This window comes from Kogia breviceps, chromosome 8 (assembly GCF_026419965.1).
Source record: "Kogia breviceps isolate mKogBre1 chromosome 8, mKogBre1 haplotype 1, whole genome shotgun sequence".
NCBI classification, from domain to species: Eukaryota; Metazoa; Chordata; class Mammalia; order Artiodactyla; family Physeteridae; genus Kogia; species Kogia breviceps.
In genome coordinates, this window is record NC_081317.1 from 42394649 (window position 1) to 42418109 (window position 23461).

General features: G+C 39.6%; 1 protein-coding gene across 4 annotated transcripts in view; it reads right to left on the reverse strand.

Annotated features, from left to right (window-relative positions):
* The window catches only part of NFX1 (nuclear transcription factor, X-box binding 1), a 106838-nt gene that overhangs the window by 51850 nt on the left and 31527 nt on the right, over window positions 1–23461 (reverse strand). For 3 of the 4 annotated variants that reach the window (XR_010841952.1, XR_010841953.1, XM_059072774.2), the window contains exons 7-12: window positions 21984–22123; window positions 16426–16525; window positions 16125–16342; window positions 10644–10741; window positions 6203–6233; window positions 584–663 (exon numbers count right to left, since the gene is read on the reverse strand). Coding sequence is in view for 2 of the 4 variants with exons in the window: in XM_059072774.2 (XP_058928757.1) it covers window positions 584–663; window positions 6203–6233; window positions 10644–10741; window positions 16125–16342; window positions 16426–16525; window positions 21984–22123 (667 nt within the window). In the remaining 2 variants the exon portion in view is untranslated. Of the gene's footprint in view, window positions 1–583; window positions 667–6202; window positions 6234–10643; window positions 10742–16124; window positions 16343–16425; window positions 16526–21983; window positions 22124–23461 lie in introns of all 4 variants that reach the window. The other variant, XM_059072772.2, reaches the window with a different exon arrangement.

Below are 23461 nucleotides of genomic sequence, written 5' to 3' on the forward strand. Positions count from 1 at the left end.
CCCACAAGCTCTGGAACCTGTGAGCCACAACTAGAGAGAGAAAACCTGCATGCCATGACTAGACAGAAGCCTGTGCGCCGCAACAAAAAGATCCCGCATGCCTCAACAAAGAACCCATTGTGCCACAATTAAAACCTGACACAGCCAAAAAAAATCCAAGAATGGAGGTCCCTCTTCTGGAAAAAAAAAAAACAAAAGCCACACTCATTTTGCCTACTGATCTGACCCATTGAATATATGAAACTTGAAGCCTGAGTTGCTAAGGCCAAGCCAGTCTGTGTGCTGGGACAGCATACAGTCTCCTGCAGATGACTACATGCTCATCCAGTGGTCTTGAGCTCTGGAGCCTGAGGCCTTTTGTCTTTCTTCTTTCCCTTCCTCCATGTTGCCATCAGCTGACTTCTTGACCTGGCTAAGCCCTAAAAAGGACCAGTCTGTCTCTCTGGGCAGCATTCTGACTGCTGCTCAGGGGCCTTTCCCAGTGACTTCCAAATCTGGGCTGCATTCTAGATGGTTAAGGCTTCCAGAAGCCCAGCCCCTAGATGAATGCAATCTGATAGTGCCTAATGATAGGTCCACTTACCACACAGCATATCTCGTTACATTTATGCCGTCCACATAACCGTTTCTTGTTACACCTCTTGTCACACATAAATGTAGCATCTACTATGAACAATTAAGAAGAAAAAAAAGTCAGAGGATATGAACATTCATTCAACAAATATTTGTGTGACTACAGGCTGAAGAAATACAAACGTAGTAATGTAAATAAATTAGTTATGGTGAAAATGCATACCACTTAAATATCACTTTTCACTTGCCAGACAGTCAAAAAATAGAAAATAGGACGACTACCCAAGTGCCCAATGATAGATGAATGGATAAAGAAGATGTGGAATATATACAATGGAATATTACTCAGCCATTAAAAAAAGAAATCTTGCCATTTGTGACAACACAGATGGGCCTAGAGGATATTATGCTAAGAGAAATAAGACAGAGAAAGACAAATACTGTATGATTTCACTTATATGTGGAATCTAAGAAACAAAACAAATGAACAAACATAACAAAACAGAAACAGTATAGATACAGAGAACAAACAGGTGGCTGCCAGAGGAGAGGGGGGTAGGGGGGAGAAAAGAAATAGGTGAGAGGTACAAACTTCCAGTTGTAAAACCAATGATTCACGGGTATGAAATGCACAGTGTGGGGAATACAGTCAATAACTAAATAATATATTTGTATGGCGACATAATGTAACTATACTTATTGTGGTGCTCATTTTGAAATGTATAGGAAAAACACTATGCTGTGTAATAGGAACTAACATAGTGTTGTAGGTCAATTATACTTCAAAAACAAACAAACTCATAAAAAAGAGATCATATTTGTGGTTATCAGAGGTGGGGGGGTAGAGGGGGAATTGGAGGAAGGCAGTCAAAGGGCACAAACTTCCAGTTATCAGATAAATAAGTATTAGGGATGTAATGTACCACATGATAAATATAATTAACATTGCTGTGTGTTATATACGAAAGTTGTTAAGAGAGTGAAGTAAGAGTTCTCATCACAGACAAAAAATTTTTCTATTTCTTTCATTTTCCATCTATATGAGATGATGAATGTTCACTAAACTTATTGCAATAATCATTTCATGATGTATGTAAGTCAAATTATTATGCTGGGACAGGAATAAAGACGCAGACATAGAGAAAGGACTTGAGGACACGGGGAGGGGGAAGGGTAAGCTGGGACGAAGTGAGAGAGTGGCATGGACATACATACACTACCAAATGTAAAACAGATAGCTAGTGGGAAGCAGTTGCACAGCACAGGGAGATCAGCTTGGTGCTTTGTGACCACCTAGAGGGGTGGGATAGGGAGGATGGGAGGGAGACACAAGAAAGAGGAGATATGGGGATATATGTATATGTATAGCTGATTCACTTTGTTATAAAGCAGAAACTAACAAACCATGGTAAAGCAATTATACCCCAATAAAGATGTTAAAAACAAACAAAAAATTATTATGCTGTACACTTTAAGCTTATACAGTGCTATATGTCAATTATATCTCAATAAAACTGGAAGAAGAGGGGGCTTCCCTGGTGGCACAGGGGTTAAGAACCTGCCTGCCAATGCATGGGACACGGGTTCGAGCCCTGGTCTAGGAAGATCCCACATGCTGTGGAGCGACTAAGCCTGTGCACCACAACTACTGAGCCTGTGTGCCACAACTACTGAAGCCCACGCACCTAGAGCCCGTGCTCTGCAACAAGAGAAGCCACTGCAATGAGAAGCCTGCACACTGCAACGAAGAGTAGCCCCCGCTCACCTGAACTAGAGAAGGCCCACGCACAGCAACAAAGACCCAACACAGCCAAAAAAAAAAAAAATTGTAAGAAGAAAAGGAAATAGGAAGACTGATTAATGTATGGAACAGGTGAAGGTGTGGAGAAAAAGGCACACACACTTAGTGGATGGGAGAATAAACTTTTGGAGTACATATGTATCTATCAAAAATTTAAGTGGTAATTCCATTTTAAGTAATGCTTCCTACAGATACACTTTCAAAAGTAGCTAGGACACCAAAAGCACAAGCAACAAAAATAAATTTGATCAAAATTAAAAGCTTTTGTGCATCAAAAGGACACCATCAAGAAAAGATAACAACATAATGGGAGAAAATATTTGCAGATCAGTTATCTCATAAGTGTCTAGGATCCAAAATATATAAAGAACTCTTTCAACTCAATAACAAAAAGACAACCCAATTAAAAAATGGTAAAGAAATAGACTTTTCCAAAGAAGATATACAAATGGCCAAGTACATGAAAAAATGCCCAACATCATTAGTTATTAGGGAATGCAAATCAAAACCACAATGATTTATCATTTCATACCCACTGAGGATGGTAATAACAGTAATAATAATAACAGTAGTAATAAAAAACAGAAAATAACAAGTGTTGGAGAGGATGTGGAGAAAATGAAACCCTCATATATTACTTGTGGGACTGTAAAATAGTGTAGCTACTGTAGAAAACAATGTGGCAGTTCTTTTAAAAAAATTCTACCTATAACCAACATAATCCAGCAATTCCATTTCTAGATACATAACCAAAAGAATTTACAACAGATTCTCAGATAAAAGCTTGTGTATAAATGTTCATAGCAGCACTAGTTGCAATAGTCAAAAGAAGGAAACAAACCAAATGTTCATCAACAGATGAATGGATAAACAAACTGTGGTATATATATACAACAGAATATTATTCAGTCATAAAGAGGAATGAAGTACTGATGCATGCTACAAGGTGGATGAACCTTAAAAACATGCTAAATGAAAGAAGCCAGAGACAAAAGGTTACAAATTATATGATTTCATTTATATGCAATACTCAGAATAATTAAATCCACAGAGACAGGAAGCAGATTAGTCATTGCCAGGCATGAGTGGGGGATGAAAACTTAGTAAACAAATGGTTTCCTTTTGGGATGATGAACCCATTTTAGAATTGATAGAGGTGACGGCTTTAAAACACTGTGAAGGTACTAAATGCCACTGAAGTGTACACTTTAAAATGTTTTGGGCTTCCCTGGTGGTGCAGTGGTTGAGAATCCGCCTGCCGATGCGGGGAACACGGGTTCCTGCCCCTGTCAGGAAAGATCCCACATGCCGCGAAGCGGCTGGGCCCGTGAGCCATGGCCGCTGAGCCTGCGCGTCCGGAGCCTGTGCTCCACAACGGGAGAGACCGCAACAGTGAGAGGCCGGCATACCACCAAAAAATAAAATAAAATAAAATAAATATAAAATAAAATGTTTCACTGGGGACTTCCCTGGTGGTGCAGTGGTTGGAAATCCGCCTGCCAATGCAGGGGACAGGGGTTTGAGCCCTGGTCTGGGAGGACCCCACATGCCGTGGAGCAACTAAGCCTGTGTGCCACAACTGCTGAGCCTGTGCTCTAGAGTCCGCAAACCACAACTACTGAGCCCGCACGCCACAACTACTGCAGCGTGTGTGCCTAGAGACTGTGCTCTGCAACAAAGAGAGGCCACCACAATGAGAAGCCCAAGCACCACAACAAAAAGTAGCCCCCGCTCGCCACAACTAGAGGAAGCCTGTGCACAGCAACGATGACACAATGCAGCCAAAAAGTAAATAAATTTATTTTTAAAAAGAAAAAACAAAACAAAAAAAGTTTCATTGTATGTTCTGTGAATATTATCTCAATAAAGGTGCTGAAGGCACTGAAGTGTTTATGGGTGAAATAACATTAGGGATTTGTTTTCAAAGTACTTCAGTGAAAATTAAAAATAGGAAAGAGAGGGATGGATGAAGAAAGAAGATGGGCAAAATGCTGATAACTGTTGATGACCGGTGATAGGTACATAGGGATTCACTATACTAGTCTCTCTACTTTCACATATGATTGAAAAATTTCATCAGAAGCTAAAAAAGTAACAAGATGTTTACAGTGTTATCTGTAATGGGGAAAAATTGGAGACAACCTAAATGACCCACAAAAGAGCAATGGCGAACTATACTATGGCATATCCATGTAAAGAATGTTCTCAAGAGGGAGAGCTATACACACTGACATGGAAAAATGTCTTTGATATATTACTTAGGGGAAAAAAACAAGTTCCAGAGAGTATGTTTAGTAAGAACCATACTAGCACATGTATACACCTGTATGAATATAGAAAAAGATCTGGACCCACACCTAATAAACTAATGATGTGGTTTTATCAGGGGAATGGAACTAGGAGGGGAAAATGGGGTGAGGGTGTATTTCTACTTTTTATTTTATATTATTTTATTAATTTTTTAATTATTAAAAATTATGTAGTAATATAGTAAGTTTTTCAAATTATATTTAATTACCAAAATTTTGACTGTGGTTTTGAGGAAGATATTTCTGGTTATGTCAAATATTCAGATATTTGAGGCAGATATTCAGCCATTCTCCACCTTCCTCAGGTTAACAGATCCTTAATTTTGTTCAGAAATTGGGCACCCATGTGTTTCCCCATTACAGGAGTGAATGCTGAAGAGCGTAGCCTGTCATGGTAATTCCATTCACCTTGTTAGTGAAGGGCTTGGGCAGGAACATGTGATAAAAAGCATACTGAGGGTCTTTCAGGACTGTCTTCCTTGCTCTCAAGAAGGAAGAGAAGAATCTCTCCTTCTTTTCTTTAGATGTTGCTGGGAGATGACTCAATGCGTGAAATTGCTGTAGCTAACTTATACCCATGAGGGGAAAACTGCTGTAGCTAACTTATACCCATGAGGGGAAAACCAAGAAAATCACAGGAAGCTGGACTGGAGTCCTAAAATCACTGGGTTTGTAATTAACCAACCTTGGCCTTGTTCTGCCTCCAGACTTCCTGTTATGAGAGACAGTAAACCTCCTTAGAGCTAAAGTCATTTTTCCTTGGGTTTTTTTGATACCTGTAGCCAGAAGCCCCTTAACCAATACAGCTTTCTTTCTGACCAGAATAAGAGCTTTTATTTTGTATAAGTTTATCTTCTATCACTTTTTCAAACCAGTTTTAAGGTGGTTTAAACAAAGACCATGTGATGGTTGATAAAACAAGGACAGAACCATAATAAAGTGGAGTATCAGGATCAAGGACAAAGGAAGAAACAATATTCTAGGCCTAAAGGTTAAGAAGGCTGCTGGCTGAGTCCCCCTGTTCTAGGTATCCAACAGTCCTATCAAGCCATAAGGGGATCAAGCATCAGAGTCAGTTTTTACAAAGTCTGCTTCATTAGATATTATTTACCTTCCCTTCCCATACCAACATTTTATTATGAAAAATTTCAAACATATAAAAAAGTTGAAACGAGTTTATAGTGAACACCTATATATGCCCACTACCTAGACTCTACCAGTAGTTGCTTTTGCTCATAACTCTCTATTCTTCCATCCAACTATCAGTTTATCTTAATTTTGGATGCTTTTCAAAGTAAGCTGCATACATGAATACACTTCCCCTGTATTGTACAGCATTTTATTAACTAGAATTCAATTTATGGTTCTTTTTTTTTTCCTTTTAGGTAAAAGTTACATACAGTTAAATGCACAAAGTACCTTCACTGAATTCTGACAAACACATAACCCATCCCCCTGTCAAGATGTAAAAAATTACCTTCACCCCAGAAAGTTACCTCATGCCCCTTCCCAGTCATACCTTCGCTTTTGAGACTGGTACACGGAAGCTCCTATGGAGAAAGAAAAGGGAATAGTAACGACTTTAGGAATAAATGAAACAACATAACTGCAGTATAATGCTAAGTGTAACATGCATATCCCAAATACCCAGTACTTCTCTGGCAGTCACTTATTCACCAACTTCACCTATCTGGAGCTACGTCTGCCCAGTCCCTGTAAGCTTTACTCACAATAGGACCCCAGGTCTAATAACTTTTCATGCAAATATAACATTCTTTGTGGTCTGACCTCCAAACTCACAGCATATTAAAGAAGGACTGACTGCTAAAGGTATGCAAAGCAAAGAGAAATAACTGTCTGGCAAGGATACAGACAGAAAAAGCCATAAAAAGCAGACACAAGAACTGAAAATATGTAACAGTCAGTACCATCTGATGCAGGGACAAACAGCTCTACATGCTCAAGAGTATCCCTGGCAACGCAGCTGAACTGTAGCAGAGTGGAATACAAAAGTCCTTTGCCATTCAAAGTTTTGCTACCCTGGTTTCAATCACGTGTGAATGGCCTCAAAGGTCTATCACATGTAATTTTGCTGATACATGTTCCTGAATAACATGTGTGGGGAGGCTGCTGTGTGAAGGGCAAGTCAGTAACTTGGGAGAGAGTGAGCCTGACTGGCTGCCCAGCATCTACATCCGAATTTGGCTTTGACGTCATGGACAGGTTGCTATGTACTCAGAAATAAGCAAAATGATAAAAACATTTCTTCTTAGTGAAAATGACCCTGAAAAACGGGGGCAGCTGCTGGAGTTGATAACAGACGTGAAGATGTCTAAGAAATTGAAGCTTCTTGGCTAGAAAAATGTTTTCGGTAAATCAATGAGTTGGCTCGGTTCTATGACATGAAAAAATTCCCCATATGCTCTCTAGAGATACAAGGCAAAAGTGACTCATGAAATTGCTTGAGTGAGTAGGCCAGTTAATACAAACACTGGATTGTACACAGGAAATGCTGGGAGTTTGGGGGTTTTGAGCACAAGCCACTATTCTCCTTGCTTGGCCCTACGACAAACCTTTCTCTGCTCCAAACCCCGAAGTTTTATTCGTTTGGCCTCACTGTGCGTCAGGTGCATGAACTTGTGTTCATTAACAATTTTGGCGAAGCCAGCCTAGGGGTCTGTGCTCGTTCCGGGTCGACCCTGGCCAGAGGCAGCCCCTTGCCTGAGTGCCCAGCAGCTAGCTGCCGGAGCGCATTCATTCCAGGGAACTGGAAGGGACTCTCCCTGACAGGCGCCAGCCACCCCACAACATGAGGCAGTTTGGAGTTGAGAAAAAAGAAAAAGAAAAAGAAAAAGAAATGACATGCTGGAGTGGTATGTACACCTGCAGGGAAGGACAGAACTCCCATAAATCTCTATACTAAATATGAATTACCAATAAAAACTTAAATACAGGGTTCTTTGTTAACAGGTAGTAAGATAGAGCAAACATTTCTCAAAGACCCCTACCAAAGTGATTAAAAGAGAACTTCTGGGCTTCCCTGGTGGCACAGTGGTTGAGAATCTGCCTGCCAATGCAGAGACATGGGTTCAAGCCCTGGTCTGGGAAGATCCCACATGCCGTGGAGCAACTAGGCCCGTGAGCCACAACTACTGAGCCTGTGCGTCTGGAGCTTGTGCTCCGCAACAAGAGAGGCCGCGACAGTGAGAGGCCTGCGCACCGTGATGAAGAGTGGCCCTCACTCGCTCCAACTAGAGGAAGCCCTCGCACAGAAACAAAGACCCAACACAGCCAAAAATAAAATAAATAAATAAAAATTTATAAAAAAAAAAAAAAAGAGAAGAACTTCTGAAGCTTTAAGAAATAAGTTTTTATTCATCTAGAAAACTCACTTCCCTGGAAAAGCCCATTCCATTACAAAAGATATTTCAGGAAAAATCTGGGTGAACAATGAGGTGATTATCAGTGTTTCAAATAGATCTTTCACTTTGTCAAATTGTTTAACAGAATTCATATTGATAGTGAGCTCTATCTTCTAGAAAGCTCTATCTTCTAGAATAAGACTTTTATTTGCAAAAAAAATTCAATTTACACATAGCTTTTGAAGAATACACTCACTGCTATGGGATCCACTATTAAGGGGAGTGAGGACAGAGAGTGAATGAGAAGAAAAAAAGCACAGAGACAGAGAAAGCGATTGTTGGGGAGAAAGAAGCAAATTGACAGTTGTGTATCCCAACCCTGTTTGTAATTCTTAGTCACAAAGAGCACCTCCAGGCACTACTAAATTTATAATTACTAAATCAGAGTATCTCACAGTCTTCAAGCTGGTATTTACAAAGCAAAAAATGGTCCTGTACCTGACATTCAAAATACCTTTACTGTCCTATGTATTCTGTGATTTCATTCAGAAAAAAACCCCACACAACCTCACACAACTTTTGTCACATGTAAATTGCACTACTTTGACAATTTTTTCTTTAATTCTGAAGCTTACCTATTAAGCTAGCTCCCAATTTATGGACAATATCCTCAGAATCATTTGCAAGTTAGCTGCTACCCAGACCTTGGGCTGTATTTAACAAACAGAATCAACTACTCAGAATTCTGTCTCTACCCAGGCCTGTGCTCTGCTGGGTCAGGTGCCGATATGCACTGAAATGACCAAAAGTACATCAGAGAGCAGGACAGATCAACATTTAGTATGTTCCCCAAGTTGGATTACCTAAAGACTTCAGAGGAAAGCTTCTCGCCTCTTCTGGTTACAGACACAGAAATGGGCACTAATTCCAAAATGGTAAGATGACTTTTTATAATACATAGTCCAATGAAGTTTGTCCCAGGCAGAAAGCAGAGATTGACAACAGTTGTATAGTGAAAAATTAACACTATCTGAAGAGAGGTCTGGCCTTTGCCATTGGCTTCTGGGAGATAATTTTGGAATATCATACCTAATGGGAGTGTCATTGTTTCCCTGGAGCCTTGGGTCACCAGACAGTCAAATATGATTTAGGGTGCAGACTGGCCACACTGAAAGACCAATGATGTGATTTAGGGCATGGGCTTTGGGTCAGTGTTAGTAGACTTCTGGAAGGAATGGAGGCTGAGATCAGCTACATGGGCAGTCAACCATGCCTACATGATGGAGCCCCAATAAAAACTGACCACCCACTCTCCGGTGGGTGAGCTTCCTTGGTTGGCAATACTCCATGCATACAATCACATACTGGTGCTGAGAAAGTAACGCTGTTCCAACTCCATGAGGAGAGGACAACTGGAAGCTTCGTATTTGGTACTTTCTTGCATTCTGCCCTACATGCTTCTTCCTTTGGTTGATTTTAATCTGTATCCTTTCCCTGTAGTAAACTGTAATCGAGTATAACAGTTTTCAATGAGTTCTGTGAGTTCTTCTAGCGAATAATCAAACTTTGAGGGTAGCCTTGGGGACCACTGGATTGCAGTTGATATCAGAGGTGAGGGTGGTTATGTGGACTGTTCTAATTCAGCAATTGTCTGAACTCCTGCAGTGGGCATCAGAAGTGAGGGCGATCTTGTGGACTGTGTTCTCTCTAACTTAGTGAGCTAACTGCTTGCAATGGCGCTACTGTTCTTCTCTTCTGGCATCTAGCATTATCATACTTGTATTTGATCAAGCTACTTGTATATGTGCCCTAAGCCTATTACTGGTCTCTGAGCCTTGTGTGCCGTACCCCTTCATACCTATCCTACAACTGGTCCATAGTAGATGTCGGTATACATTGGCTGGATTGAATGAATCATACACAGTATTAACAGGAATAAGCCTGAGGTTATTTTCATTCCTTCCCTCCCACAGTCACCAATTTAAAAGGCATTGGGGGCTTCCCTGGTGGCGCAGTGCTTGAGAATCCGCCTGCCGATGCAGGGGACACGGGTTCGTGCCCCGGTCCGGGAAGATCCCACATGCCGCGGAGCGGCTGGGCCCGTGAGCCATGGCCACTGAGCCTGCGCGTCCGGAGCCTGTGCTCCGCAACGGGAGAGGCCACAACAGTGAGAGGCCCGCGTACCAACAAAAAAATAAAAAATAAAAAAAAATAAAAGGCATTGGGTGCTTCCCCACTGGTGCAGTGGTTAAGAATCCACCTGCCAATTCAGGGGACATGGGTTCGAGCCCTAGTCAGGGAAGATCCCACATGCCGTGGAGCAACTAAGCCCATGTGCCACAACTACTGAGCCTGAGCTCTAGAGCCCACTCGCCACAACTACTGAAGCCCACGTGCCTAGAGCCCATGCTCTGCAACAAGAGAAGCCACTGCAACGAGAAGCCCGTGCACCACAGCGAAGAGTAGCCCCCGCTTGCCTCAACTAGAGAAAGCCCGCGCACAGCAAAGAAGACCCAATGCAGCCATAAATAAACAAACAAACAAACAAATAAGTAAAAGGCATTGGTGGCAACAACTCTAGCATTCTGTAGGATTTACCTTTGTTCTGAAAGAGCATCTGCAGGAAATAACTGATGTGCGAGAGCATGGTCCACAGTCTCCTTCATGGCAGAGCTTTTCACAAGTATGAATGAAATCTTTAATAAAAATGAAAAGAGCTGGGAATGAAAATTGCAACTACTCATTTTCAGACTCCCAAATTAACTAGCCACAACGGTCTTCCACCTCTGTTCCCTGCAACTCCATCACCAGAGTTGAGGGAATAAGGATGCTATCAATGCATCTTCTCCTATCTTCCCTTCATCTGGCAGGCTGAGCCTTTTCCAGCAGGACAGGCCCCAGTATTAGTCACAGCAAGATGCTCTGGAGCACAAGATGCTCTGCCTAAGTCAAAGAACAGATCTTCTGACTCTTTATTTAGACCTCAAGTCTCCAGGTTAGACTTGGACGTCCTTAAAATTGTAGCCATGGGTGACTTACTGAAGTACTCTTGACTCTGAAAATCACCTGTGGATCATAAGTAATCAGAAACCATCATCCATAATCTCACTAAGTTCTATGAACGTCTGGTGATAGGTGGCCTGCTAGTCATTCTGCTAAGCTAGATTTTAGGACAAGTCCTGTTTCAAGGATCCCATAAGGGATCATCCATAGTCTTTCTCAATGGCTGCTGTTTACATGATATATTTTTTCCATCCTTTTACTTTCAGCCTAACTATACCTTTGACTCTAAAGTCTGTTTCCCAAAGATGGCATAGAGTTGGATCTTTTTAAAAAATTCATTTTGACAATCTCTGATTTTTGCTTAATTCACTGACAATAATGTTAGTATTGATATAGTTGGATTTATGTCTGCCATTTTACTTTTAGTTTTCTTTACGTCTCATGTCTTTTTTGTTAACTTAATTCTCCTTCGTTGCTTTCTTTTGCATTAAGTGAATATTTTCCAGTGTAACATTTTTTCCCGGTAATGGCATGTTCCATTATGTTTTGAGTTATCTTCTTAATGGCTGCTCTAGGGCTTTTCACAGGCATCTTATCAGAATCTACTTCAGATTTGTACCAACCTAATTCCAGTGAGATACAGAAGCCTTACACCCATATAGCTCTATTTTCTCTTCTCCTCTTTTGTGCTTTTATTGTTATACATATTACATTTATATGTGCTACAAATTCAACAATACAATGTTAAAATTATTGCTTTATATGTTATGCCTATTAAAGAAGTTGAGAAAAGAAAGGAGAGCAAGTATGTAATTATAACTTGTTATATTTATCTTATTTACCATTACTGGTTTTCTTCATTTGTTCCTACAGATCTGAGTTACCATCTGGTATCATTTCCTTACTCCAGTACAACTTTGATCCCACCCACCTCCTTTGTGCTGTTATTGTCAGATACATTTCTATATACTGTAGGCCTAACAATACAATTATATGCATATTTTATACAATCACTTTTTAAATCAGTTGCAAGAAGAAGAAATATGCACTTATACTTTCTTTTATAATTATGTAATTACCTTTACTCTTTGCTTTTTCTTGTGGATTTAAATTTACATCTGGGTTTACTTGGTATCAGCCTGAAGACCTCTCTTTAGTATTTACTGTAAAGTACATCTGCTAGCAGAGAACTCTGTTTTTCTCATTTCTGAAAGACTTTTCCTGGATATAAGATTCTTGGTTGGTAATTTTTTTCTTTCAGCACTTTGAATAGGTCATCCCACTGCCCTCCTGTTGTGATGCAGTGTTCTCCACTGTTTCTGATGAGAAGTCAGCTGTGAATCTTACAGTGGTTCCTTAGTATGTAATGTGTCATTTTGCTCTTGCTGCTTTCAAGATTTTCTCCTTGTCTTTAGCTTTCAGCATTTTTACTATGTGCCTAGGTGTGGATCTCTTTGAATTTATACTACTGGAGTTTGTTGAGTTTCTTGGATGTGTAGATTAATGTCTTTCAATAAATCTGAAGTTTCCCACCATTATTTCTTTGAATATTTGTCTGCTCCTTTCTCCTCTCCTGGTGTTCCCATTATACATGTTTGTGTGTTTAAAGGTGTCCCACATTTTTCTTGAGGTGCTGTTCATTTTTATTCACTTCATTTTCTCTACGTTCATGGAATTATATAATCCGTATAGATCTATCTTCACATTTATTGATCCTTTCTTCTGCCAGCTCAAACTTACTACTGAGTCCCTTTAATGAATTTAAAATTTTAATTACTGGAAAACTCCAGATTTTCCATTTGGTTGTTTTTTATAATTTCTTTCTCTTTACTGATATTCTCTATTTGATGAAACATTGCTTTTATACCTTCCTTCACCTCTTCAGGCATGGTTTCCTTTAGTTCTTTGAATATATTCGTAATGGTTACCTTGAAGTCTCTGTTAAATTTGACATTGGTCACTCTCACAGAAAACTGAAACAGAAAGTTACTGTTACCTGTGGTTTTTTTTTTCTGTTTGCATACTTTGTGTTTTTTTGTTGGAAACTGAACATTTTTGGTAATATATTGTTTGCAGCAACTCTGGATACTGCTTCCTCTTTCCACAGCTTTTTGTTGTTGTTGTTGTCTACTTGTTTGTTTTGTGACTTAGCTAAGCTATTTTAGTGAAGTCTATTTCTATTATAGTATGAAGCCATTGGTGTTGTTCTTTAGATGGCACAGTCTTGGGTGTGTGCACAGTCACCCTGGGATGACAATGGTTTTAGCAGGGCTCTCTTTGACTGTCTCTTTCCCTGATCTCTCTGTTAAGCTGTCTGCCTCATTTGGGATTACACTCAGTCCTGAGGCTCCACTAATTGCTGGCTGATTGCTCTATTATTTTCAACAATGTCTTGGGGCATAAACTGCTCAGCAGTCTGATCCAATAACATTTGGGCAGAGGCAGTCTTTGAGGCAAATCTGTGAAGTTTGTTCTGACTCCAGGATGGTTCCTCTTAAGTTATCTCCTTCCCTGGGTCTCTCTGGTGAACCAGTTGGCCTATAGTTTAGCTTGTTGCTCTTAATTAAGAGGAGCTACTGTTTTCTAAAGGGCCCTTAGGCCTGAACTTCCCCACACTCTCTTTCAAATTAAAGTCAGTTCCTTGGGGAATATTTGAACTCTTTCCTTATGGACTGCTTCTCCCCACACCCTGTCATTCAGTCACTACTATGGGTGCTGGGTGAGACAGCAGCCTCTAGTTTTCTTAGCTTGCTTCTCTCACTGTGAAACCTCTCTCCTACAAGTGAGCTAGGGTGAGGGTGACTGAGGCCCCAGTAATCCTGCCTGTTGTGACTAAAGTAGAGCCTCCAATCTATGGGTGGGCTGTGCGGAGTTAGGGAGTCCCCAGCCTGTCAGCTGTGATTATCAGAAATTTAGCCTTTTCAACTTGGAGTTGTTGGGGTTGTGGCAGGGGGGTGAGAAAAGCTGGTGGTCCACTCCTCCTAGAAAGTAACCCATGACTGGGAGCTGAGGGTAGATTAAGCCCCAATTTCTTGGGCACACCCATTCTGAGTGGAGCTTTTGTTGAGCTGAGCTGGGAAGGGATGGGGAAGGAGAAAGTAGGTTGTGATTCAAATGACACACACTCTTACTGTTCTTATTGAGTTTTAGTAGATTTTCTTCAATAAAAATTTCTTCATTTGATGTATGCCCATAGAACAATTTCCAGAGACTTTAAGTGGTTGCTTTTTTATAGTTTTCCCCAGCTTTGCTTGTTTTGCTCCTCATGCTACCATCCTGAAAGCAGAACTCCACCTAGTCTTTTGTACTAAAGCTATGTGTCTAGGATGGAAATTTCCTACTGGGTGAGATACTAAGACCTAACAAGCTTTCTATAGATAAACCAGGTCTGAATAAACATGAGAGCCACTGTTACCACTAGCTATGGGCTTTTCTTTGAGATTCTCAATCCAACTCACCTTAGTTCCTTAAAAGTGTTCCATGATTAAAACTCTGCTGAGGTATAGCAGTTACTCTTGAGTGCCTTGAGCTGGTCTTGTCCCACCCACAGGTCTGTTCATAATGACAGTTACTGTCTGTCTCTTGCTCAAGTCCCTTTGTATTAACTATTTTACATTTCCTCTTTTTGTCAAAGCCAACAAGCTATCTTAGCCTCTGGGTAGGATTTCTGGTCATTATATATGAAATTCTTACAAAACTGACCCATGTGCTTTCTGAAAAGGGAAGACCTTTACCATCCTTCTTGATTTGGAAGTCATCTGATCTCTATTTCACAGGGCTTATCTGAAGATACATTTTCACAGTAGACACAGAGAAGCAACAGACAACTGATTTTCCTGATGAGGTTGAAATGTATTAAAATATGAGAAGAGGGCATTTCTTCTCTATACATAATTTTAAAGTCAGATTGAGAAAAGGAATTAGGTAGGGTGCTCCTACTGGTACTTGGAAGAAATGTGAAATCTCTCTTTTTGGAAAAATGCAAACCAAACCTAAAGATTCTATCTTTATCACAGTTAGTTATAGGAACACATCTCTTATTCAGACTCACTTGCCCAATTTCATTTTTCTAAACACACAGCCTTTGAACACTCACTCAGGAGAGAAGCTGCCAAGTTACTGCAAAACTGTACACATCCATATCCCAAGGACTGCCTCAAAAAGTCTCTGTCAGAAGCTCAGACTATTACTTTATAGCTAATACCAACAAAGGTTTTCTGGTTTCTATATCCAAGTAATCAGAAGCCCCAAGTCAGAAGAAAGGGAGAGTCACTAAAGGTAGGCATACAGGCATACTGAAAGCATTCATAAGAAAATAAACAATCAAAAGCTTTAACAAATAAATAAAACAATTCAAACTGTACACTGCTATGGGGAAATTATCTGAGAAACCTCAGCAAGCCCAGAGGGAATCAGTGTATTCAGCATAATACAATAACTGAGGTTCAGAGAAATGATGACTGTGGGTCAAATAAGGGGAAAGAAATTATCTGCATTATCCTCTGTTTAAAGAAAGAAGGAAATGTAAATTTTAGAAAAATGTCCCTCCAAAATGATGCTCAGGAGGTGCTATCCTCAGCTATATGGGAAACCTAGCTGTAGAGAAAGACATTTCTTGAGTGGTTCAAATGAATGAACTTTAAGTGTACTTAAAATTTCAGCTCTTAAACACCTCACCCTGTTATTTTAAGATGTTTCTATTATATGAAAATGCTTCTAAACACTTGTTGAACCCTAAATTAGTAAAACAATACCTGGCATTCATACTAGTATAGGCTGCTAAGAGAAATCATAAACACCCCAATGCTCACTCCCCCACAAAATAGTATCTAACCACAACTGTACTGAGTCGGCAATAAAATACCCGAATTAGAAAAAGAGATTGTTTGGGCAAATGTGAGTTTTCAGAAGTATAATCTGAGGAGGAAAGAAAAAGTACCCACACAAATTTGATAATAAGATTTAGAAAAACCTTTGATATTATAACTGGAATTATGTACTATTTTGTTTAAGTAGCCATTGATGCCAAAAATTTACATTCATATTTTTAAAGACAACTTTATGCCTACTAATTACCTAAGGAACCACAAGGCAGAGGCTTGCCGCACACTTTTCCACATGAAGGGACAGGATCCATGCATGTTTTCCGACCGCTACTTCCAAGTTCTAGCAATTGGCTGAGAGGGGTTTGCCCACAAGGGCAACAGCGCACCAGCTGGGGGAGCCGTGGGCATGGCTGGCAGGGCTGAGGGTGGCACACCTGTGAACACGTGTGGTTCCCACATTTCAAGTCCCTGTTAAGAAAAACAACAGACTATTACATAATTGTTGTATAAAATACAGCTTTATTCTAACTGAGGAAAACCTCAAACCTTACTTGCCACATATCTTTAAACAGCCAAAGTCCCCAAATCCATCAGACTTTCCTACGTCTGTTCCACATAACACGTCTCGGGAGGTGCTGCCACAGTAGCATACTTGAGGACATAATTTCAAAAACAAAAGATTAGTAATCTGTACAGGTGCTTAAAATATTCTAAACAATCTATAAGAAAACACAAAATGCTATTCACTAGTGTTGATTAGACCTGATGCAGAAATAAACGTGGCTTATACAGCAGCTCTAAGCCCCACTTAAGAGCTTCACCACAGGAAAAGAATTAAAAAGGCCTTGTTAGACTCTGTCCATATCTCATGGTGCCCCTGCAGCACACCCTCAACATGAGCATTAAAGTGAAGCAATCCTTTAAAGTAAAAGACTACTGATAACCATGGATTGTAAGGCTTTCTGGGGTCCTGCGGAGATGTTGCAGCAGATGGAAGCTAAACTGTTGGTAGTTATGGAAGAGTTGATAACTGGATTCCATCCTCACTTCAACTAAGCAGCATAAATTTAATACTTCATATCTTGGGGTTCATATAAAATGCTTGGAAAAAGTCTCTGATGCTAAAAAGAAATTTAAAACTAGGCACAATATAAAATCCTTATTAATTTGTATTCTACTATTGTTAAATTTGAAGTAATCATGTTTGAGTACTGACAATGAGTAAAATGTGTTTCAAATAACTTGAAACTTTTATCTACTGCATAGAGACACCAGTCTAAATATCTATAGATTTTTCTATGGGTTGAAGAAATAATGGGTTACTTTATTTATTTCTTGAGATCAGCAATAAGTATGTGTCATATTTAAGGAGTTAGTTTCTAAAGCAAACTAAAAAAAATAGTTTCTGACTAATATGTAACAAAGTTTGGTAAAGACTAATTTATTTTCATCAACTTAGATAATTTTTCTGATAAGGGCCATTTTACATTTTCAGTTTATAATGAAAACTTTTTGTCAATAAAGACATTAACCAAGACTCTTGATTTTTAAAATATACATTTACTCTTCCAGTAAATACATGTGCAGTTCCATCCCCTGTTCTAAAACTCATTATCAATAAAGACTTATTAGAAGAATTAATATAGGTGCAGGAAATACAATTAATATTGGTGGAATCAACAAATTGATAAACAAACCCTATCAACTGAGAGCTTCTGCAAGCAGGCTTTTCTTTGCTAACTTTCTGCTCAAATAGAACAGAGGCTTTTTTTCAGAGACATAGGACAGCTGTGAACCAAAGAATCAAGGGTCAGAAAACTGTGACAATAACATTCTTTTCAAGTACACATGGAACATTCTCTAGGATTGACCACATACTAAGGCACAAAACAAACCTCAACAAATTTAAGAGTATAGAAACTATTTCAAGTATCTTCTCTGACCACAATAGAAACTATTTCAAGCATCTTCTCATGACCACAACTAGAAATCAACCAAGGGAAAAGAAATGAGAAAAAAACGATTATATGAAGACTAAACAACATGCTACTAAAAAACCAATGGGTCAAGGAGGAAATCAAAAAGCAAACTAAAAAATACCTCGAGGCAAAAAGTCTGCAAGTAACAAATGCTGGAGAGGGTGTGGAGAAAAGGGAACTCTCTTATACTGTTGATGGGAATGTAAATTGGTACAGCCGCTATGGAAAACAGTATGGAGGTTCCTCAGAAACCTAAAAATAGAATTACCATATGATCTAGCAATCCCATTATGGGCATATATCTGGACAAAACTATAATTCAAAAAGATACACGCACCCCTATGTTCATAGTAGCACTATTCATAATAGCCAAGACATGGAAACAACCTAAATGTCCATCCACAGATGAATGGATAAAGATGTGGCACATATATACAATGGAATACTACTCAGCCAGAAAAAAGAACAAAATAATGTCATTTGCAGCAACACGGATGCAACTAGAGATTATCATACTAAGTGAAATCAGAAACAGAAAGACAAATACCATATGATACCACTTACATGTGGAATCTAAAATGTGACACAGGGCTTCCCTGGTGGCGCAGTGGTTAAGAATCCACTTGCCAATGCAGGAGAAAGGGGTTCAAGCCCTTGTCCAGGAAGATCCCACATGCCACGGGGCAACTAAGCCTGTGTGCCACAACTACTAAGCCTGCGCTCTAGAGCCTACGAGACACAACTACTGAAGCCCGTGTGCCTAGAGCCCAAGCACGGCAACGAAGAGTAGCCCCCACTTGCCGCCAACTAGAGAAAGCCCACACATAGCAATGAAGACCCAACGCCGCCAAAAATAAAATAAAATTAAATTAAATTAAAATAAATAAAATATGACACAACTGAGCTTATCTATAAAACAGAAATAGACTCAGAGACATAGAGAGTGTCTTGTGGTTGCCAAGAAAGGGGGGGTGGGGGAGGGATGGACTGGGAGTTTAGGGTTAGTAGATGCAAACTGTTACATATAGAATGGATGGACAACAGGTTCTACTATATAGCACAGGGAACTATATTCAATGTCCTGGGATAAACCATAATGAAAAATATAAAAAAGAATGTATATATATGTAAAACTGAGTTACTTTGCTGTATGGCAGAAATTAACACAACATTGTAAATCAACTATACTTTAATTTAAAAAAAATTAAGCATGTAGATCTCAAAAAAAAAAAGAAAGAAAGAAAAGAAAATTGTGACAATAAAAACAAAAGTAGAGCCCCTGATCAATCAGGAAATAATCTGAGTACAACACTAAAAACTCTACTATGCTTAGGCACAAGAGACAGAAATATGAGCTGATGACAGAAGAGTTGGGTGGAGTCACTGCTGGTTAAAGAGTATTAAGGAACCAAAGACAGTCTGCAGAAAGGTCTCTGTTGCCAGCCTGAACCTGTTCAGCATTTTTACCAACACATGAATGAAGACCCAGAAGGAACGCTTATTAAATCTCCAGATAAGGCTGAAAGCGATCTTAGGAGAATTACAATTCAAGAAGATAAATAAACAACACTGATGGCCAAAATGCTTTGCTAGATATTTAATATGGATAAACAAAAAGTCTTCAACTGGGTTTGAAAAATCAGCTACGTACACAAAAACAAAAGGAAGAGACTGGGATCTATACAAATCTGACAAAAAAGTGTGATTCAGCACAATATGTGTCAAGAGCTAAAAATGGTCCAAATCAAAGGGGCTCTCCCACACTACAATCTACACTGCTAAAACCAAACTGCCAATATATACTTAACTCCTGCCTCATCTCAAAATGGATTTGAGGCAGCATATAAGGATATATGAGATATATCTAGAGAACGTAAATTAAAAGATGTGAAAAGAAAAAGAAAAACAATGGTAAGGATAAAGAATGAATCACAGCTAAAAAGTACACACTATAAAGATGAACATTAGGTCAGTTATACCAGCTTCCTAAGATAGAGTCTTTGAGGAAAAACAACTGTTCTTGGAACCAAGACCAGACAAGACTTTTTTCCAAGAGGACCCATAAACAGAATACTGAATAGTATATGGCACAATTCCCTATATAAAATCCTTATAGTGCACAGCACAAAACTTTTCATAGGGGTATTTCTTATTGTAAGTGCAAGCACAGATCAACAGCATCACACCAAAGTAAAATCTAATAAAATAAAACTATATAACCAATACATAGTAGCTCAAGATCCCTGAAGATTAGAGGCAGTTGTACAAACAGAGGAACTACACAACATGTGGTCCTTTGAGACACACTTCTTTCACTTAGTATAATGTTTTGGAGGTTCATTCACTTTATAGCATGTATCAATACTTCATTCCTTTTCATGGCTGAATAATATTCCTTTTATGGGCATATTACATTTATTCTATTCATCAGTTGATAGGAATTTGTATTATTGACACATTTTGACTATTATGAAAAATGCTGCTATGAACATCTATTAACAAGTTCTGTATGGACAAATATTTTCATTTCTCTGGGTATATGCCAAGGAGTTGAATTGCTGGATCACATAGTAATTCTATGTTTAACCTTTTTTTTTTTTTTTTTTGCGTTACGCGGGCCTCTCACTGTTGTGGCCTCTCCCGTTGCGGAGCACAGGCTCCGGACGCGCAGGCTCAGCGGCCATGGCTCACGGGCCCAGCCGCTCCGCCGGATGTGGGATCTTCCCGGACCGGGGCACGAACCCGCGTCCCCTGCATCGGCAGGCGGATTCTCAACCACTGCGCCACCAGGGAAGCCCTATGTTTAACCTTTAAAGGAACTACTGGACAGTTTTCTTTTTCTTTTTCTTTTTTGGCCACACCATGCAGCTTGTGGCATCTCAATTTTCCGACCAGGGACTGAACCTGAGCCATGGCCGTGAAAGCCCAGAATCCTAACCATTAGGCCACCAGGGAACTCTCCTGGACTGTTTTCTAAAGTGGTTATACTATTCTACCCTTATTGTGGTTTTAATTTACATTTTCCTAGTGTTTAAAGGTGTTAAGCACCTTTCATGTGTTTACTGGCCATTAACATATTGCTTTTGTGAAGTACCTGTTCAAGTCTTTTGCTCACTGTGTGAGTTGTCTTTTTTTGTTGATTTGTAGGAGTACTTTATCTTTTTCTTTCTTTCTTTGGTAGGAGTACTTTAAATATTCTGGATACAATCTGTGATTTATCAATTCACTTTCTTAATGCGATAAAGTTCAATTTATCAATTATTTTCTTTTACAGTTAGTACTTTTGCTGCTCTATGAAATCTTTGCCTGATCCCAAAGTCATGAAAATATTCTCTTATAGTTTCATCTGGAAACTATGTTTCTGGGTTTTACATTTAAGCCCATGACCCATATAGTATTAATTCATGTGTAGAGTGAGACAGGGGTTGGGGGTCACTTTTTTCCATATATACATACATCCAGCTGTTCTAGGACCATTTGTAAAATGACTCCTTTTTCCACTGAATTAACTTAACATCTTGGTTGAAAATCAACTGACTGTATATATTGAGGTCTATTTCTGGACTCTATTGTCTTCCATTGATCTACTAGTCTACCTTTACACCAATAACCACAATGTCACAATTACTGTAACTTTGTAAGTCTTAAAATCAGGTCTTCAACTGTTCCTTTTCAAGATCACTTTGGCCTTTCTGGGTCTTTTTCAAGTAATTACTGCAAAAAAATTTCACAAGCAGTTACTTTTAAACAGCATTAAAAAATCTACCATCCAAATTCTATAGGACAATGACATATACTGGTATTATGTAACCAAAATAATGAAAACCATCTAGGGAGTTCCCTGGAAGTCCAGTGGTTAAAGACTCTGTGCTTCCACTGCAGGGGGCGTGGATTCAATCCCTGGTAGGGGAACTAAGATCCCACATGCTGCAAGGTGCGACAGAAAACCCCCCAAAAAACAAAAAACTATCTAACCATTCATGTATCTCCAGTTCTCTCTACCCAAGGTACCAGACCTAATAGAGTCTTTGTGACTACAGGCTTGAGACAAATTCATGTCATCAAGACAATCATAAATAAGGTTCCAGAAAAGTACCCAAGTATTGCTGGCTGGTGTGCTCACCACTTACCTTGGTTCAATATGATCCGACAAGGCTGGCATGGACCCCCATGGCACAGCTCAGCACAGTGGTGCTGACCACAATTCAAAACATTCTCACAAGGGTTAGAACAGTGGACTGAGATGGCCTGACCACAGCGAACTGTGTGCCTGTAAAAATAGATGTAAAGACAGCATTAGTCTAATGTTGGATATTGAGGTCCTATTTGACAGCTAAACTAACCTTCCCCCGAAACCTACTAAACGTTTTCTCTTTGCCCAGTTTCCCCTACTTTTTCTGTTTCCCTCTTCCAATCATTTCCTCAATTCCTCTTCCCTTCTCTACTTTTTCTTCTTTTTCCTCCTTTGCTTTCCTTATTTCCTATTCTGCCTTTTTTTCTATACCCTATTTTCTGGCCAGTGAGGAACTGAGGGCCTAAGTATTTGTTACAATGTGATTTCTTCTCTGAGTTGAAACAGCATGCAGGAGGGGAAAGAGCCTGGAGCTCCCATAGTATCTTACAGAGGTGGGTAAGGGGGTTGGGAGGTGTAGTTGTAATGAACATTCTTGGAATGAAAGCACAATGGCATTCTCCTGGGACCTGGCACTCTGGCATTTTAGGCAGTTATGATACTTAAGAACATACTGTATATGACTTTGATTCAGGATGGGGAGATCATTCTGGCTTTGTTCTAATAAACATCCTGATTTTGCCGACTTACCCGCTAGATAAGGATATGAGGCTGCTGCTCTTAGACAATCATCTTCAGGTTTCTTTCCAGGGTAATGGTTTAGACCTTGGAGTCTACTCTCCCACAAAAAGTTTTATTCTATCCCCCTACTCCCACTTCAACTACATATTTTGTTTTAAGAAGTCACTGTTACATACATAGATGATCAGTTTCCAGTGCTCAGCGTCACAGCTAATATCACCCCTTGAGGAAGACACTATTATTTCTACCATACGATAAGAAAAATGAGGCTCACCAAGAAGAAGCAACTTGCCCAGGTCAACAACTAGTTAGTGGCAGAGCCCAAATCTGACCTGGGCTTTCTGACCCACAGCCCCTTGCATGTGACTCTCTGTAAGGCCACACTGCTACCCTTGTAAGTTCAGTAAACATTAAAAAAATGCTTATCACTGAACATCTGCACTATCCCATCTCGTCTTGTGGTTCAGAAATCATTTTGTGGTCTTAACTGGGCCTCCACAGCTATCAGTGATCCTTGCACTGATAAAGCAGGAAAACTTGCATTGTAATGAAAAGAGAGCAGGCTCTGGGGCTACTTATTCTTTCATTCAACAATATTCACTGAAAACCTAGACACCAGATACTATGGCACAGATAAGTGACTCTTGCCTCCTGGACCTTAGCAGGTCTGGGTTCAATTCCTGGTTCTTTCACCCACTAGAGAGGTTAAGAAAAAAGCCCCTGTCACCTTGGCATTGAATCTGAAATGGGTAATCTCACTATTTTATAACTTCTTAATCACCTATAAGATTGCAG